Here is a 19,436-nt window from a genome sequence, read left to right on the forward strand (position 1 = left end):
ACACTTGCACCCATGACTCAATAGTTGTGCCCATAACAATCTGATGTATATGAGAGAACCCTCTATAAAGCAAGGTTTAATGTGGTGCCAGGAACAGACTCTCTCATGAAGGCTTTTGTGTGCAAAAAAGCCAGAAATTTCAGCCAAAGCTGAGGACATATTGTAAATATCCATGAATTAAACACCTCAAAATCCTAAGAGATAGGTATCATTTCTCCTTTGCAGATGAAAAAAATTGAAGGTCAAAGATGATAAAGCCAAAATGTCTAAGTTTGGCTCTAGAAGTGAAGTAGCAATTCTTTGATTTGACTTCTGAATAAATAGCTTCATTTTCAGACCTCTGACCACTTCCATCTTCTGCAGCCATTCTGAAAATGAAGGTATTTACACAGGAATGAAGCAGGAGATTAGTTGTCTCACTGGACACCCTAGATTGAAAATGTAGATTGTAATACTTTACAATGCTAGAAAGGGACCTTAACCAGCCAACTTTATCGACCTTCAAACCCAAGAACCCCTAACTTTCTTCAAAGGCACATAACTCAGTGGTATTGTTAGTGAAAGACAAAGAAACTAGATGCTGAAAGTTAATCTATACTTTTCACCTTTTTTTTTTTTTTGCATGAATTCTTTTTCATGTGTGCTGCACTGTGTATAATTATGCTTTGGAGGTGCAAAACTGACACCATCACAATAATTTTTACTGATTTCTAACACCATGCAGAGCTCTGTTGGTCTACAGATTACAAGTTGATAACTGGGTCCATCATTCCACCCCGGGACTGGATCCCTTCACATGTGATTTTGATTGCTGTCACCAGGAGCATATGCTTGTTGGGCACTTGGGGTAGCAGTTTGCCACCTCTGTGAGAAAAATGGCTTGACTTACTTTGTGCAAGTCCAGGAGGTCAAGGAGCCAGTGAAGGAGGATGTTCTCATTCTAGGGCACAGCTCAGTCTTCCTTTTCACTTATTCCATTTCGGCATATGCTTGTGACATTTTTTAGCACCATTTTCTTGCAGCAGCCCAGCATTTTGAGTGGTGTTGTTGCGGTCACCTCACATCCGAGCCCTGTCTCATGGCAGCCCAACGCGGTGGCAAGCCACTAGCCACCAGCTGAGCTGCCAAATATTCATCATATTGGATGCTTTAAAAATAACTGCTGTGAGTTCGTGTTTTTCTAATATCCAGGGGATGTTGGGTTTTCACTGAAGCCTAACTGATTGTTGGTATGACATATATTATGCAGTTCTATTTGCAATAATAGATTCTATTTCTATCATTCATTCTGCATCAGCTTAATTAAGTTACAGTGTGACAAAACAGAAATGAACAGTCCTCTCTTCCTTATTATTGGAGTTATTAGAAAAATGTTCTTCAACAGAGCACACTGCAAAGTGCTAAGGACATTTTGCAAGCTGGCCAAGGCATCCGACACCTGAAAAAGCAGCTCTCTTAGGCCACAAAATAGTAAATGGATCATTTTCTTGTTCAAGAGCTTGCTTAGGAAGAGGTGTCTTACAAATTTGTACTTGAATGTGCAGAGCAAGGTTAAATATGCACCCTCAGGATGCTGCTCTGATCTAGCCTAAATGATGTGACTCCTACCATTGTTACCAGTGAAATACTTCAACAAAAATATACTTTTACGACCACTTCTTCAATTGTGCATAAAAAGTGTCAGATGTCACTTTTGATGTGCAGCAGTGATATTAAATAACATATTAGACAAGTAAAAAAGTAATCCTAAAAATTTACAGTTCATAGTTTGCCCATTAATTTTTCCAAATGTGAGGGCTTTTTTTCTGTTTAGGCTAGAGACAAATTTTAAAGACAATTAGATTTTTTTTTTTTGCTATTGTATAGAAACATTAAAATAGCTTCAAAATCATTGATTTTGCAGCTCTTACTATAAAATGTTTAATAAGACTCATAACACTAACCCAAAGTTTCCAAGATTCCTCGTGATTTTATATATAATTATTGGGCTATGAGGTTTTGTTTTTCTTTACCTAATATTGTCAATAGGTGGCCTCAGTTAATTTTTTTTTACCGTAGAATTTCTTTTTGCTTTTAAATTGAAATTCTAAATCTTATCATTCCTCATCACCTTTACAATGGTGCTATTGTTATTTTAAATTGAAGTCACTCAGACAATTATGAATGGAATAAAATTCCATTAGACTATGATACTCTTCAAAAAATAGAAATATTTTGTCAAATATTTTGACAAGGTTTGGTGTGTCAGCTTTGTATTGTTAATTGGATTGGGGATAACAAATATATTATTACAGATGTTATGCCAATTAAAAACAAACAAATAAACAACAAAACAAACCGAAAACAAAAACCAAACAGAAGTTTTAATTTATTTCAATTAATTTTCTCTTCCAATCAACTGACCTGATTGGTGTGTAAATCCTCAGGGAAGTGGTGGTGTACCACCACAAAGAAAATGAACTGTTTCTCTGCCTTAGCACAAAATGCTTGATAGCCTTGATTTCGTCACCAGCACCCCAATAATTCAGCTCAAATACTTTGTAGCACAGCTGTAGCTGAACAGTAAACTGCCTGCTGTGTGTCACTGCAGTGATGTCAGATGCATTACAGTTTTGGGGAAGTGAATGATGCTTGGTGTGAGCGCTAAATTTCTTTCATGTGGGTCAGGGTGTGCGGCAGCGAAGCTGGTTGGGAGGGAAAGACTCAGACTTCAAAGGGAGGGCAGCACGCAGAAGGGGTGATAAAGCAAGCCCTAACTACGTGCCATTCATAGCTACTTCACTAGAAAATCCAGGCACACAGAGCTGTTGAACTGAGTCAGTTCTTCAGGAATTGGATGCCTGCTTAAATCTCACCCATCCTATTAGTTAACCCCAATCTAAACAGGCCATCCAATCACACTGCCCTCTAAAAACTAGATAACTATGCTCCAAACCATGGACTACAGTAATGTTGGTTAACAAATTATCCTCACCCCATTTTCTTCACAGGAGTTCTACCATCGACTTTATGGGCCCAGGACTTTTGTCAGTGAGTCCAAGCTGACCGGTGATGATGACTCTTGTCTGTTTTTTCACCAGAGCTGAATTTGATTTCACATCATACTGTTCATGTTTTGCAGTCAGAAACTTTTGACTTCTTTCTCTTTTAGACTAGCAAGAGTCCCAGTGACATGAGGGAAAGGTGAAAACAGTTGGATCATCATTTGCTGAGTGTTGCTACACAGCACTGCAGCAGAGAAGTGGTTGCTAGACCTAGCATTTCAATCATTATTTCAACCTGGAATTTTGGACAGTATTTTGTGTCACTGGCAGATGGATGGTCCAGTTAGCCTGGAGAAGTTAGCCTTTTTCCTTCATAAAAATGTAAGATCAGATTTTTTCCTTGCTACAAGTTGTAGAACACAATTTTTAGAGATTTTCCAGCACTGTGATACTCCTTGATACCTATACTATGATTTGAAATCATGATGTGAGTCTTGAATTTAAAGAGACCTGTTCCACTTCAATGTTTGCAGGCGACAGTCCAGAACAGTTCCACTGCAAGCAACATACTTGGGGCTTCCAGTTAGCTCCAGTATGGTATGAATTTAATCATTACACAGAAAGAAATAATTTCATTCAGTACAAACTTTTGATCAGTTCCACTTAGGAAAATACATTAAATTGAGAGGATATTAAGTAATTGACCAAAGGCAGATCTGAGCACCGCCAAGGCAGTGGGCTGGCTTGCTGTCTGGCTTATTAATTTTTTAATGCTGTAAACATGGTAGTAGAAAATCATAGTTTCAACATGGGATTACAGGCTTTTGCTGTCTAAACCCTTCTCCCTAGTCCCCGGCATGGAAAGTAAAATCTGTTACATCCTGCTGTTCTTTCTGTGGTTTCTGAAACAAAACTTTGAGAGAAAAACTCTGGTCTCAAAAGACCCTGTGGGAAATGAGAAACTTGCAAATGCTACTGTAGTTGTGTAATGTTGACAGTATGAGCTGAATGATCCTTATACAGATTGGAAATGCACAAGCATCTGTGTAATACGCAACAATAAAAGTCTCCAGTATTTTAGGAGAACAAAACAGGAGAAGCAAATGGGGTGTGGGGGGTAAAGGCTCTGCTGCCACCAGGATAGCCTAAGCATTCACAACCTTTGCTAGAAACACAAAAATAGGAGATGGAAAGTTATCATCAAGCAGAAAGAAAACATATTTCAAAGAATGAGCCTGTACACTACAAGTTTTCTCTTTACTCAGTAAAGCATGTATCTCTTGTAGGGAAGAGATTGGTGAGTCAAGGGAATCACAGTGGCACTGTCTGTGTCCATATGAAGAGTACAAAATCAGCTGGGGATCTTCAAGACAGCACTTGCAGGACTAGAGTATTAAAATACTGTCTGTCTGTGCATCAAATATAACCTCTTTCCAAAAGTCACAGCTCCTTTTCATCTGAGCACAGATGCTTTATTTGCAAGTAGCTGAATCTAACAACTATCATAACACAGTTGGTCATAGAATTATTACATTACTACAATTAGTAGGTTACTACTTTTAATAGATCAATTACCCTTCTATAACAGCTTTTTTAATCTAGACAATAAGATGGAGATTATGTAATTGAGTATACAATTTAGAAAAAATTCATAATGTATAGTCTTGAAGGCTGGGTGTGTGGAAACAATTACAGCTGACTCTAAAGGGAATGTCTGTATTTGCTTATAGGATTTAGAGCTTGATGTGAGAAGGTATTGCATGACCTGGTCTACCTTCATCATCACTACCAGAGTGTTTAAGGCAATTTTTTCAAGGATCCTCTTTGGTTCCTATACTGGTTAAACTTCCTGGATCCTTGAATGTTGGTGGTGCTCCATAGTATGTGGAAAAAAAATTCAATTTCCCTTCTCTCTCCACGAAAAGAATTTTTCAGTTTATTTACAAAACTCTCTGGAATGACAAGGAGCCATTTGTGGTTGTTGTGGCTGATTTCTATTGTGCTGAAGATGCTAGGAGACTGCATAAAACTCTGCACCCCTGGTGAGATTTTTCAGCCTGTTGATGCTCTTTCTAACAGAATTCAGGGGAAATGTTTTCTGGCTGCCAGTATTCTTAATTTTCAGGATCACTCTGCCAGACATGTGTTTAATAATGATGAGGCAATCCCCAGTGAGGTCTTGGCCATTTGGGCCAAGGGCCTCTTGCTCATAGACACCACTGCAAAACAGTTACGGATACTCCCTGAGACTGTGGAACAGTCCCATACCCACGTTTCTGTTGCTTTTTAGATGTCCTGACACTTGGTGAATAAAATAGGTTGGTTTCTTTTCCCTCAGGTATGAAGTGCCTCTTGAAGAGAAAAATATCCTCAAGTCAGGCAGATGTTTGGAGAATTATTTTTGTTTCGTGTAAGATCTTTTTCCTTCAAAACATAGGAAGACACTTGGTAATCCTCTTTGCTACACGTTTTGTATCAGAAGGCAGCCCTACTCTGAAGTAAAATAGAAGTCAGGTAAATCTCTGGAGAAGCTACCACCCGCTCAGAAAGAGGTCCTAAAATATTTGTGAAGATCAAATCACAAAGAGAAGCAGAAGACATTAACCTTTTAACAGCTGACTTTTAGACTGATTTTTCCTTTTTCATGGGCACCTCAGATTCCCATAGATCCAGAGGAGGCTGAACAGAGAGTCCACATTCCTCAGCTATCACCACTGTTTCAGCTGCATCCCAGAAAACTTATTGCCAATCCAACTCAGTAATTGCCATGTACAGCTTTATCTTCCCCAGCTGCTTCCCCATCGCAGCACAGCCAGTCCCTTGCCTCCCTGCAGGTAATCTAAGGCCTAGTGATCAAGCAGAGCTTAACCTGCAAGTCTGAACTCAGCTTTCACCTTGGCCCAGGCTGGCAATCTATTTAACATTGACAACACAAATTTATCAAGCCCGTGCACACTGGCTCTCCCAGAGCTGTCCTGCTACCCCTGGGCTTGGTCCTTGCTCCCCACTGCTGATTGCCTACACGACAGTGCAGCGTTTCTGCCCCGCCATTGCGCGCCCCACCTCTAACGCGTTTCCACACAAAGAAACACTGTCCAAGAGAGAGTCTGAGGAAATACGCTGTGGTTTGCAAACTGAATTCCTTAATGACTTTCTCATTAGGAGAGCTGACTGCCAAATGCTCTTTGCGCTTGCCTAAAGGATGGTCTGCATGATTGAGAGTGACTCTGCTTTACATGGAGTATTGTTCTCAGGCCACTACCACAGGCAGCTGCACTCACTAGCAAGGGAAAGAGGAAGGAACGCAAGTGAGCGCACAAAGCAGTCGGATGACATGAGAACCCATGGGATTTCCCATCCCAAATCCCCACCACCACAAGGGCTAATGTCCGTGCGGGTGCTACATGGTGGTAAAAGCTGGGGTGGGGTCTGGCTGTCCCAGCAAGGGGCAGCCCAGCTGGGAAGGCTGAATTCCAGAGCAGCTCTGCTGAGAAAATATTTCCTGTGAGAACGTGCAAGCCTGAGAAACCAGGAGCAGCAGCAGGGATGGTTTTCTTTTGCCTAGCACATCCATTTCAAGAGCAAACCTCTAAATGGACATATTGTTGGAGAGCAGTGATGAGACAGAGCACCTCAGCTGTGGCAAATGGGCAAAGAATATTCTTCCACCCTGTGCCTTCCCCCAGCTGTCAGAATGTATTTCCAGCTGAATTTCTCCTGCATGTTCTTATTTCCACTTTTTTTGAATTCCATAAATTTTAATCTATGCATGAAGTAAAACTGATTGAAAAATGTAATTGCAAAGGTTTAGAATTTATTTGATGCACATGGTCAAAGTCTAGCTTCTTGTACACAAAAGTTCAGATTCAAACTCAGCTCCTTATCCATAACTTTCTATTTTTAACAGAGACCACAACTCATTGTTTCCAGAGTAGGGCTTTGGAAAATATTCTGAGATTTCATTTGCTAATGAGACTTAAAACTAATATCTGGACAAACGGCTTGCACAAAAAGAGGCCTCTGGGAAAAAAGGGGACTTAAAGCCAGACAGGAGAAGGGAATAGTTCAACGTTCATTTGGGTTCTTCTCCAATCTCCAGTATTTCGGTTTTACAAAGAGAAAAAAGAAGGGATAGATTTCGGACCAATAGCCAGTCATGAGTCTGTAAATGAGTAGTTTGTATCACTTCTAGTTGATGTTTGTGTAAGAGCTGAGAAAGAACTTCTCTGTTTGTCTCTGTGCTCCCACCATTTGCTTTATCCACTGCTGCATTTTCCATCCCTGAGAGTCTGTGATTTCACTGTGCTCAAAAAGTGTTTGGATACAAGAGGGTGGAGCACTCAATGGTTACTAGGGTCATGCCTAGATTATTTCATCCTCATTGAGTCAGTTCTGAATGGTGTTGAGAATTTTTTATATTTCATTTTTTTGATCTTTATAATGGAGCAGACTGTACCAAAGACCAAGTGGTTTAAAGCTAGTGTATTTAGCAAGAGCATTTCTTGGACATATTTGCAAAGCTACAGTCCACACCTCCTAGTTCTGCAGCCGGTGCCCAACGCACAAGGCCACAGTGCCCGACCCTCTGACAAGGCACTGAATCTCTCTCATCCCTCTTACCACATCTATAATTTGTGGCTAACAGGAGTGGTCTGTGCTCTCCTATTTTCCTAGGAGTCTCCAGGTTTATCACCTGCTTTTTCACTTCAAAGCATTTCTTAATGTGGATATACATTACCTACCCATTTCTACTGTTGACCTAAGTGTAGAACTTTGAAGCAATGCTTACTCCTGGTGTACCGTGACTGGATTTCACCATATGGAGTTTGTGTTTCCAGTCTCTTGTGGCACATCACTTAAACTGTGAGCTCAGTGTCTGATATGGGAGAAAAAAAAGAGGTAAAGCTTCCTTGGGGTTATGGTTGCAGTTGCTGAAGCACTTGAGATCTGCAGGTACTAACAACTTGCTGCAATGAGAGAGGAAGAGTAAGCCAGTTCTGTACCCAGAAGACTGAATGGATTCTGGAATCCCTTCAATCCCACTCAGTCTTTGCAGCAGGGGAAGGATTGGTCCATACATTGCAAAGATATAGCAAGCATCTGGACCTGAACCAGAGAGGGAGGAGGCTGAGGAGTAACAAGAACAAGATCTTCAGCTGGAAATTGGAGATGCCTAATTTCAAACATGATATCTCATTCTCTAGGCACAAATATTTTTGCTCCAAAATTTTTTTTCTCCCAGGTTCAATGACAAAGCCCAGTGCTCTCAAAGCATTCTGGAGCATGCAGCTTGTCCCTCCCTGCTTTGATTCTTGCCTGGGCCAGAATAAGGGTCTACCCTTATTGCAAGAAAAATGAGAAACTGTTTTATTGCACAGATACAAGACTCAAAGAAATGCCAGATGCAGTAAGAGACAATCAAAAAACCACATCTCTTTAATAGTTTTTAAGAGAAAAAAAATGTGATTAATTTAAAATGTTAATTCTAACTTTTCAGTTATATTTTTCTTTAAGAATTTCCAAGAACTGGAGCTTATTTTTCTTCACAGAGTTCGTTATAACATGACATCAAATCAGTGGAGCTTGACTTGCGAATTTTATTCTTGTCATGGGTTGGCACTGGCCAGATGTTAATGCACCCATGAATATGGTTTTTCTAACAACTCCTGTGGGATGTGATCAGGAACAGAGCAGAGCAGGCTTAAATCTTGAAAACAAAAAAACACTAAAACTTTATTACATTACATAAGAACAGCGACAGAAAAAAACTCTTAAACACACACAGAGACAGAAATAAAAACTTCCCAAGACATTTTTTCTCTTCTCCCAGTTTCCATCCCCCACACATTACTCTTCACAGACCAAACCTTTGGGTTTTAGATCAAACAATCACCACTCAAAAAAAACCAAACCAATCTTCAGTTCAGCAAGGGAGAGAGGAGTCTCTCTCGCACCACAGACTGTTCTCCAGAACACACAGGTCTACTCCTTATGTGTTCCCATGTCACCCGTGGCACCGCCCAGAGAAGTCTGCCAGGGTGACTCTCTCTTTTTCCTATGTCCAGCGCTCTCACCGCTGTCTCATAGGCCAAAACTACATACAGGGCTTTTTAAGGATGCTGCATGCCGAGCTCTCCCCTTTTTACCCAGGGGCCGGGGTTCCAGGAGCAGGTCTGCCCTGAGGGCAGAGGGTGCCACCTCACCCTCCCCCTCTTTTCTCTGCTCGCTCCACTCTTCAAGTGCCAGTCACTGTAGCAAAAGCAGGGCAGCTGCATCCACCCAAAAATGCAGTTTATGTTCAAAAGAGACTTAAGTTCAGTCCATGGCTGACATTATGCAAGAAAAGTCTAGCTCCAAAGGCTACTCCTCTCATTCTTTGCCCATCAGGTTCCTTCCAATCGTGCTTTATCACCTTGGTCCCAGGCCGCTTCCTTCTCCTTTTTTTCCAAAATCACCAGTCATGAGAATCAATGTCTAAGAAAAGTTTCTTTCTGCCAAGCAAGGGTTAACAGTTTCTATCTCTGGGCAGGCTGCAGGCTCAGGCACTCCCAGGCTCGGCAACTCCCACGTGGCTGGGCACCTTCTCCCGGAGTTTGGTGGCGGGGAGGGGGTGAGCACACACAGAAGGCACTTCCACAGTTTTCCACCCCTCCATCCTGGATGGGGCAGCTCAGTTCCAGTCCTGTCCACTCTCTTCTCCCCCTTTGGGCTCTGGCTTACCTGAGCCCGACCACGTGTTTTCCCCTCCCCCACCCAGCCTCGTGGCTGGGCAGGCGAAGGAGGCCAGAGATGTCTCTCTGCTGAAACTGGGATCCAAAAAGAGGCCGAACCCCCTTGGGGTCCTGCTTTTAACTCTTTGTGTCCTCAGAGGCGTGTCCAAACCTCCGAGTGACCAATCCAGGTGCCAGCAGAAAAGCTGATCACTGATTGGACTGCCCACATCCCCCTGGAAAAATTCACCTCCCCCGCAACCACGACAATTCTATTCCTTGGTCCATAACACTAGCAATAACATTCTCCATTTGGAACTTTTTTGCTGTGTTATTTGTATGAGATGTATCTGGAATGCATGAAAAGAGACAGAAATTGTGAAAATGGTTAGGAGTACATTTTATTTTATACTTAGTACTTCTGGAGTTAAAGGGGAGATGGAAATTTGCCGTGTAATGGATCTTAGTTATAGAGAATTATCATATTTCAATAGTAAAGTATTGCCTGTCTCAGCTCACACACACATCTTGACCTCAGAGCAGTTGCACATAATGTTTTTTCTGTCAAGAGAATCTATTCATAATGATGTGTCACAGGTGCTCACACATAATATGTTTCCCGTCAAAAGTGATCATCCATATTTTATATAGCAGCTTTGATGACAAATATTTTATACTTCAGCTGCTTTTTCATCTAACTGTCAGACTTAATGAAGGAAAGTCACAGATAGTTTTTAAATAATGTCAGCTTCTTAGATCACATTACTGTGTCTGCCTTTTAAATAAAGTAGTTCTATACAAGGGCCACAAGACAGAGGGGAGAGAGACAAGGACGTTTTCATTTTCTTAACTTCAAAAAGAAAAAAATTTCCAGGCTCTTAATTTCAAAATCAAGAAGCTCTGTACCTCTGGAATATTTTCAGAAAAAAAGTGTTATATTTATTAAGTACTCAATATTTTGAGAGTCTGGTGAAAGCAAATATGATAACTGAATTTGGGTTGCAACTTCTCACCATGCTTCTCACCATTTATTCTCATGGTAGCGTTGTGTCCTCATTGTAAGCGCACTTTCCTCTGGGTTGTGCTACAAAACAAGTGCCTCAGTATGCACAGAGAATTGAGTCCTTGTATTCTTACTGAAACTGTTTGTGTACAACAAGGCCAAAGTTTGTACATCTCATCTATGTCCAGCCCTACTGAGAGAAATAACCCTCATTCCTCATTTTCCCATGTGTGCTTTTCCCATTCATGGGACACGTCTTTTCTGCTGACAGTGTAAGTGAACAAAAACCAGGGGTGTTCCTGAACTTCCCTGCCAGGCAACCCTACCCTGGGCAGTTGGCAGTGGTGGCTCTCAACATGTCAGCCATGGATTCATTTGGATTCCTGGTCTGCCTCCAAGGGCTCCACAGAAGGAGTTGAAAAAAACAAATTAATTGTATGTGCAAGCTATTTAGCAGTGTCTGCAGATCCAAATAAAATCAAAGCACTAAAATAGGCAATCACACCATGGCACGTGCATATGTATAAAATTATCACTGGCCTGAGGAGAAGGCAGAACAGGAAGCCAATAGTATTTATAAGTACAAGTTACAAATGTAAATGAGGACTATATTTCTTCTATATGTGAAATACAACCAGATGTGTTAGGCTGAGAGATTAAAGCTTGCATTTTAAAAAATGACCCTTTTTTTCATGGAAGACAAGGCCAAAAAAAAAGAGGGGACACAGGGTCCAGAGTTACTTGATGCTTTGTTATTTTCTTAGTTTCAATTTATTTAATAAAGCAAGCAAGAAGGAATTAACGTAGTTACAACTTCTGAAAATTAAACTAGTAACAACTTCTGAAGAACAAGAGGATACAAAACTTTATTCCCTACCACTGAGAAGTAATACATGTCAGGCTATCACACAGCAGATTAATGTCTGCTACTGAAAAGATAGTCTGCAACAGCATCCTCTTTCCTGCTATCCCAGAGCCCCAAAAGAAGTTGGGTAGTGAGCGTAATAAATTTTGCTTTCCTTGCCTGAAGAATTAGAACAATTCAATTGAAAGGCAAATATAATCCTACCTGTGTTACATGCTGAGACTGGAGCAGAGTAAATGCCACAGTTAAGTCTAAACATCAGGTTGTAATTGTTAGAGATTAAAAACATGCCAGAGAGAACATTCCAGGGAATGAAGGAGGGTGAGAAGGATGGCTCTCCTGTGTCTTTTTTTTGAGGCAAAGTATCATCAGATTTTACACAGATCTTACAAGATCTCATTCCTGCACAGCAGAACTCAAATAAAATGCCATTTAGTCAATGAAGGAAATTATACACTAGACTGATTTTTAATCATCCAACTAGGAAAAGCAAGAGCAAGTGAACATAAATTTATCTGCTGAGCCAAGTGCACACAAGGCAGAAAACCCCTGAAAATAAGGAAAAGAAAAATGAATGTTCTTTAGAATGCTGCTGTTCCATATAACCTATTTCAAAGATAATTTGCTGTTGGCTATTTCTGCAAGATGTGAAGATATCAGCTGAGCTTCTCATTTTTATGTAGATTAAATAATTTCTGAAATGGCAACTCAGGTCATAAGAGACACAAGAAAAAATGAAGCAATCTTTAGAGCTGTCAGAGAGATGGATGGTCCACCCTTCCAAGTGCAGAGGAACCATTATTTCATGGTCTTGTTTAATGTATTGTTCTCTCACAGCTTGTTTTTTTTTTAATTCTTTTCTTCTCAGTGCATCCTAATGTGAGCCAGGGTTGCCAAGGAGGGTGTGCTACATGCTCTGACTACAACGGATGCCTGTCATGTAAGCCCAGGCTCTTTTTTGTTCTGGAGAGGATTGGCATGAAACAGATTGGAGTATGTCTTTCCTCGTGTCCAAGCGGATATTATGGGACACGGTATCCCGACATTAATAAGTGTGCAAGTAAGTGCTGCGGAAAGGGGAAGCACGTGGATTTGTTTGTTCTCTCTTGAATGTTGTGTCTCCTTAGGAGTCAAGTCAACAGAGAAGGAGATGGAGAGGCTGTGTCCTTATTAGTTCAGTTCTTTGTAGTATTGCGGTAAGCATTAACCCAAGCAAGAAGTTAAAGACCACAAAATGGCCCCACAAAAAGCTCAGGGATCCTGGTCCTGCATGAATGACCTGCCTAGAACCCAGGTGATGACCTCCTCCTCTACTTTCCAATGTGAAGAGGAAGCCCTGGTGGGCAGCAGGCACTGCTCTCCTGGTGGTGCAAGAGAAGCAAGAGAACACCGGCAGCTCTGAAGAGAGAGGACTGAGGAATGCTGAATCTTGGCGGCTGGAGCTGTTTATCCCACTGCCCTTACCCACCTGACCCCTGTGATAAGGAGAGAAGATGGCAGGTGGCACTCTTTGGAGATGTGGTTTGCCCTGGTCTGTTTATAGCCTGTCTCACACCCATTGTAGTCCTCTGAATGCCTGTAGAAGATGGCCAGGCTTCAGCTGGCCAGGTTTCAGCCTGATCTGGGGGAATTTACCGATTTCTGTTGTCTCTGGGCTGAAGGACAGAAAAGCCAACTCTATTCTTTACTGCTCAGGCAACATTTTGACCCCACTATGGATTTTTGAACCATAAATTAACTGGAAAAGATTGCAGTGTCCTCCCTACTTCTCTTTTTGTTGTTGATTTCACTGTTTTTAATCCCACAGGTGATATAAAAACATAACAGTGATGGCCAAGAAACTCTCCCAGTTTTTACCTGGTAATAAAAGTTATTTAATGAGCGGACCCCAGAGTAAAGTCTTACAGAGTAACTTGATATTGCAAAGTATTTGCTCACTTTTTAGCAGTGTGTGGCCTTCCATATCAAACATGAGCTGTGTCATACATAAGGTTTAATGCATTTCTCGTAAAATTTTCTGAGAACTGGGAAATACATCAGCAATGCCAACTTGGGTAGTCATACAGAGAATACATTAAATACTACAGAACATCTGATTGAACATCAGGGAACCATTTAAAGAAAAAGAAAGATATGTTGATCAAAACCACTCCTAAGCAGATTCTAAATTCTGGCATATTCTTTTTCTCCTGGATGAATATTTTTATCTCCTGGAGATAAGTAGTGTGGACCCAGCACTTGTGCCCCAAGGAGTTGATTAGTACCTCTGTGGTGGGTGCCAGTGTAGGGCAGAAGCAGCACAGTGTTATTCTCATGTGCTCTGCTCTGCCTGACATTTGCATAGGTCTCCAAGAAAACTAGCAAAGTGAGGCTGTTCAGCATCAGGCCATCCTTTCTAAATTCTCACCCATGCCAGAGTCACTTGTGGCTGGCCTCACCATGGGTACTGGCCAGGAAGAAGACCTAACATAATTTGATTCCTTTGAAGATTGTCTGACATTGCTAGAATTGTGTGATTCTGGTGTATGTGAGAGAGCCCATGGCAGTTCATAGCAAAGAGCAACAGCACTGTTATTTACTGTTTGCATTTCAGAATGTAAAGCTGACTGTGACACCTGCTTCACCAGAAACTTCTGCACAAAGTGTAAAAGTGGGTTTTACTTATACAGTGGAAAGTGCCTTGAAAAGTGCCCTGATGGGCTGGAAGCCAACAACCACACGATGGAGTGCACTAGCATCGGTGAGTCTGGTCCCCATGTCCTGCCTCCTTTTCTCAGAGGGGATGTGGGGTCTAAGGAAGGAATGATCAGTTACAACACCAGGGAAGTGCAACTTAAAATGAAAATGTTCTTTATAACAAGACAAATTCCCCAGAACAAAAAACTTAGGATATTTTCCAAGTGTGTCACTTCACAAGAGGCACAAACTTGGTTGTCTCCCACAAACACAGCCTTGATGCTAAGGGCAATTCTGCCAGAGGAAAACTGCCCTAAGGCAGCAAGAAACACATCTCCTGCTCAGTTTCAGTGTTATGAAGCACCACTAACATCAAAGTTTCAAAAACCCTGAGTCAGATCCCACACATAGTTTAAAGAAGATGAAAATGCTAATGGCTTTACTTTAACTCCCCTATACTACCTGAGCCATCAAAGCATGCATACAACAACATTTTGAAGCGTACCTTTCCAAAGATGAAGACTAGAAACTAATACAGTAAGGAAACATCGCCCCCAAAACTCTCCAATCTCCAAAATGGTATATGTGCATAATCACCTGACTTTAGAAAATGAGAATTAAAATAAAACACCAAACAAGGTGTCACTGACAGTGAAGGAGTGAGATTGACATCACTGTGACTCACTGGCTGTGGAGAAGAGACCTGCTTTGGTACCTTCAGCCTCTGACTAAGAAGCTCCAGTTATTCACATAAGGGCAATTTCGGAGGTCACCTAACTGTCTGCCACCCCTCCAAATGAAAGAAGAACAAGTGATGTGTTTGCCTGTGAATAGCTGCAGTTAGCATCTCCCAGCATGGGCACACTGCAGCCATGGCAGGGTTCAGCTTATTTTAGTACATTGGCTGTGCATGCTGGTGGCTGAGGGCTGTGAGCTGCAGTGCAAGCAGTAACCTCTCCAGGCACCAGCAACGAGGGAGCCCTTAGGCACAGTCTGGCCATGAGGGAAATCTTCCCCACAGTATCATGCACATAGCTCTCTCTGGCATCGAGTGTTTTGGAGGAGAAGTAATGCAGGAATAAAAGTCATGTGCAGAAGTTTGTCGTTTCCCTTCTCAAATATATATTAGTTCAGGTGTTAGTGTAGGCTTTTATGATTTTATTTTCAAGCAAAGACTTTCATTTAGAAAGAAATTCAATTTTGTTTCTTGATGGCTCTTTCCAACTGCTGTAGATTCAGCTGCTTTAACAATGAGTCAGTCTCAGACAGCAAAAACCATTTAAAGCTATGGAGTAAAAACAGAACCTTTTTGTGCACAAGAAAGCAAATTATTTTAATAGAAGAACTCCAGTGTAACATGAAAGAAATGACCACTGGAGGAAGGCTCAGAGATTGCCTGAAGTCTGTTATATTTCTAGGTTTCAGAAAATTCAGAAGTAAATTCTGGATCTGGAAAAATGTTGACTTACTTACTCCTCCTTATAGAGGGACTGGAAGTCTTTCCTTCTTCAGTGGTGATTTATAATCTTAAGCATGCAGTTGGACTTCAAGTAAATATATTATTTACTATCTTTCTTCAAGAGAAAGATAGTGACATGGTATAAGAGAAGGACAGCTATTAAAAAAATATTGTTAACCTTCCAAGGTTATTCCCATTTTCTGTTTACACTCTTTGGAAAAGTGTGAAATGACACACCTTCTGGCTTCCAAACAGTACAGGATGTACATTCACATCACTCTGGTTTAGAAAGGGTAACCTGTACCATTCTGAAAAGCTTGAAACCTCACACGGACCCAAATTCTCCTCTGCTTTGCCTGTTTCCAGCTTGTATGTGCTACAGATGATGGCTCTTTAGATGGCCAAAGACACTTGACTTCTAATATAACATCTTTTAATATCAGTAGGTCCTTTATAAATATCAATTTCCAAATTTCCATCTTTGAGACAAGCTGCAGCAGCTTGACCCAATGACTTCACTCACCTTTCACGCAGGCATGACCAAAGTTTATTCCACTGAAGTTAAAAGGATTTATATCTCCATCAAATGAAGGAAAAGTCAGAACAAACCTCAGTAACTGATTTCATTTAGACCAGTTGTGCTGTTATTGCCTTGTTTTAGGAATGGAGTTACAAAACAGACAGTAGAATACAGTAACTGACATAATTGTTTGACATTATTTTGTGCTGTATATCCTTAATAGTCCGATTTCTGTCAATTCATTGCTGCAACTCAGTACTAATTAATTCCATTCATTTTTGCCTTTTGGCTGATGCAGAATGAAAATAATGTACCATGTGTATTCTGTATATAAAAATATATTGCTCAGGCTCAGTTTGTTCTATGTTTATTGCAGTGCACTGTGAAACTAGTGACTGGAGTCCATGGAGCCCTTGCATGAAGAAAGGAAAAACTTGTGGCTTCAAAAGAGGAAATGAAGTAAGAGTCAGAGAGATCATACAGCATCCGTCAGCAAGGGGAAATCCTTGCCCAGCTACAACCGAGAGCAGAAAATGTATTGTACAAAGAAAGAGATGTCAGAAGGAAGGAAAAGGTACCAAGCTATCATCATCATAATATGAGATTGATATTGTGTTTATTTAATAATTGACACCTGAATTCTTAGGCCTCAATGTCAGGCTTCACCAAAGCTGCCACTGATGTGGTGGTTTTCGGGCTGGAGAGAATTGTGCTTTTGCCTGCAGTAAATAAAATCCTAACACTGCTCAAATAATGTGCTTTGTGTGATCTAGAGAAGACAAGGTGGGCTGGAAGGGAAGGCACTTTGTCTCCCAATTCTGTCTGCTGTAAGAGTTGCCAAGATGAAATGTTTCATTGTAGAGCTTAGAACAAAAAGATCCATCATAAAACATGTTGTGCTGGGTGTTGTCTGTTGGGTATTAGACAGCCAAGTTTCATGCTTTAACAGAGGGATTCCTTCAAACAAATTCCTATTTCATGCTTCCCTACAGTAAGATTTTAACTCTTGTAAATGCAGTGCTATGGCCTCTCTCCCAGCCTGAACTCTTTCTGCTAGCTCTGGCTAGTAGAACAGCACAGCCTGATCCTGCCATCTGCATCTGGGTTGTTGAGTTCCAGCATGGGAGAAAGACCACAGCGTTGCATGGCAGACAAGGCAAACTCCACCTGGTTTCACCAAAGAAGCAAGACTGACAGAACTGTCCCTCCATGCAAAGCAGCTTGTTGGACATACTCTCCAGCGTGGCAGTGAGGGAATGGCATCACACGTGTTAAGACTGGGAGATGCTTAAGAAGTCTATGAAATAACAATTTACACAAATTCCACCCAGTAGATACTGCTGTTTGACTATTCTCCCCTTCTTGCAGAGGGGAAGTTACTTGATCTGTTCTCAGTGAAGTTACTCTGGTTGACATAGGAGAAACTATGGAATATTTCCTTGTCTCCATTCCTCCTATTTTCTCTGTTCTTCCCATTTCCCCATCTCATCTATTTCACTTTCCTCCCACCCCTTCTGAGGTTGAGTGGAAGAGGTGGAGCAGCTTCCCCTCCATGTGAACATCTGTGAGGCAGCAGCAGCTGCTGGTACCAACTAATAACCCCCTGTTCCACTGTTAAATGATGGCCAGGGTTGCTGCAGATGACTTATGGAAACGCTCAAGGGGCTTGGATCTTGTAACCTTTTTGAAGGTTAGCTCATTCCCTGGGGATGTACCTCATGAGAAGGACAATAATGTCATTAGAGAGTCCAAATGAGGGCTACAAAGATGGTGAAGGGCCTTGAGGGGAAGTTGTATGGGGAGCAGCTGAGGTCACTTGATCTGCTCAGCCTGGAGAAGGGGAAATTGAGGGGAGACCTCATTGCTGTCTACAACATCCTTGTGAAGGGAAGGGGCAGACTCTGATCTCTTCTCTGTGCTGAACAGTGACAGGATCAAAGGGAATGGCCTGAAATTGTGTCTGGGGAGGTTTAGGTTGGATATCAGGGAAAGGTTCTTCACCCAGAGGGTGACTGGAACAGGCTCTCCAGGGAAGTGGTCACAGCAGCAAGCCTGACAGAATTCAAGAAGCATTTGGACAGTGCTTTCAGGCACATGGTGTGACTGTTGGGGGTGTGCTGTGCAGGGCCAGAAGCTGGACTTGATGATCCTTGAGGGTCCCTTCCAGCCCAGCGTATTCTCCAATTCTGTGATTCTATGGTTAGGAGGATCTTATGGACCAGATAGCTATGGGTGACCAAGAACTGGGTAGATCAGTAGATGTACTGATCTACAGTACAGTACATACTGTAAGGGCGTAGATGTTACTTCCTCCTCTTTGTGTATACCTCCTGAAGAGGCAGAGAGGTGTACCTGCATCAAGGTCACAGTCAAAACAACCTATTCACAGATTCCCTTTAGAAATCCTACAGATTTCTATGTTCAAAATTTCCATGCTTGCTTCTGTTCCTACACAGTGGCACTACTTGAAACAGCCTCTCATTAGCCTGCTGTAACTGAGGAAAGAGTCCATTGTATTTTCCCTACCAAAGCCTAATCTTGACAGAGATGAAAATATAGGACTAAACTGTAATTTTTGACTATGAAACTGGGTTTTTGAGGCGTTGACTTTGTGTGTTTGCTTATAGCAATTTGGCAAACACTTCAGATTGGACAAGACATTTCTCTTTGAGAAATGCCTGCTGTTCCTGCGTAATAAGAACTTTAGAAGAAACTACTCACGTATTTTGCTATCCATTCTTATTTTATGGGATTTGAGCCAAACCATACTTGAAAAATACTGTGCACCACAAGAATTCGTTCACAATCATGAATCTTTTTCTTTCCTTCTTTTCTCAATATGCATAAAGGTGGGCTTTTTTCCTTCTTTTGAGCAAATCACAGTCTATATTCTAGCCTGTTTTATGCTCAGTAGAAAATTCCTTCAAAAGAGGAACCTGTGTTCCCACTCTGTCTGTGCCCTTGGGATTTGTATGCCTGCGTTTGAGAGCTTTTATTCTTTTTTTGTTCTGACATTCACCTTCTCAGTATTCACAGAAGTCTTTCCCATTCATATTCATCTCTTCAGGGAGATGAACTTATTTTATGTTTTTTTAAGGAATACAATTCTTAATAAAACTGAGGAATATCACATGTGAAACATCAGGTTAAAAGAGTTTCAAGGGATGAATTATGGTGACAAGCTAGGAAGGTAAGAATTAAGCTATAAGTTTTCCTTTT

The 19,436-nt window shown here is 41.3% G+C and overlaps 1 protein-coding gene across 1 annotated transcript in view; it reads left to right on the forward strand.

Annotated features, from left to right (window-relative positions):
- RSPO3 (R-spondin 3) overlaps positions 1-19,436 on the forward strand; it is a 60,030-nt gene that overhangs the window by 20,652 nt on the left and 19,942 nt on the right. Inside the window, exons 3-5 of the mRNA XM_063389968.1 lie at positions 12,431-12,622; positions 14,156-14,302; positions 16,594-16,791. Coding sequence (XP_063246038.1) covers positions 12,431-12,622; positions 14,156-14,302; positions 16,594-16,791 — 537 coding nt within the window. The remainder of the gene's footprint in view (positions 1-12,430; positions 12,623-14,155; positions 14,303-16,593; positions 16,792-19,436) is intronic.

Source organism: Prinia subflava, chromosome 2, assembly GCF_021018805.1.
Source record: "Prinia subflava isolate CZ2003 ecotype Zambia chromosome 2, Cam_Psub_1.2, whole genome shotgun sequence".
NCBI classification, from domain to species: domain Eukaryota; kingdom Metazoa; phylum Chordata; class Aves; order Passeriformes; family Cisticolidae; genus Prinia; species Prinia subflava.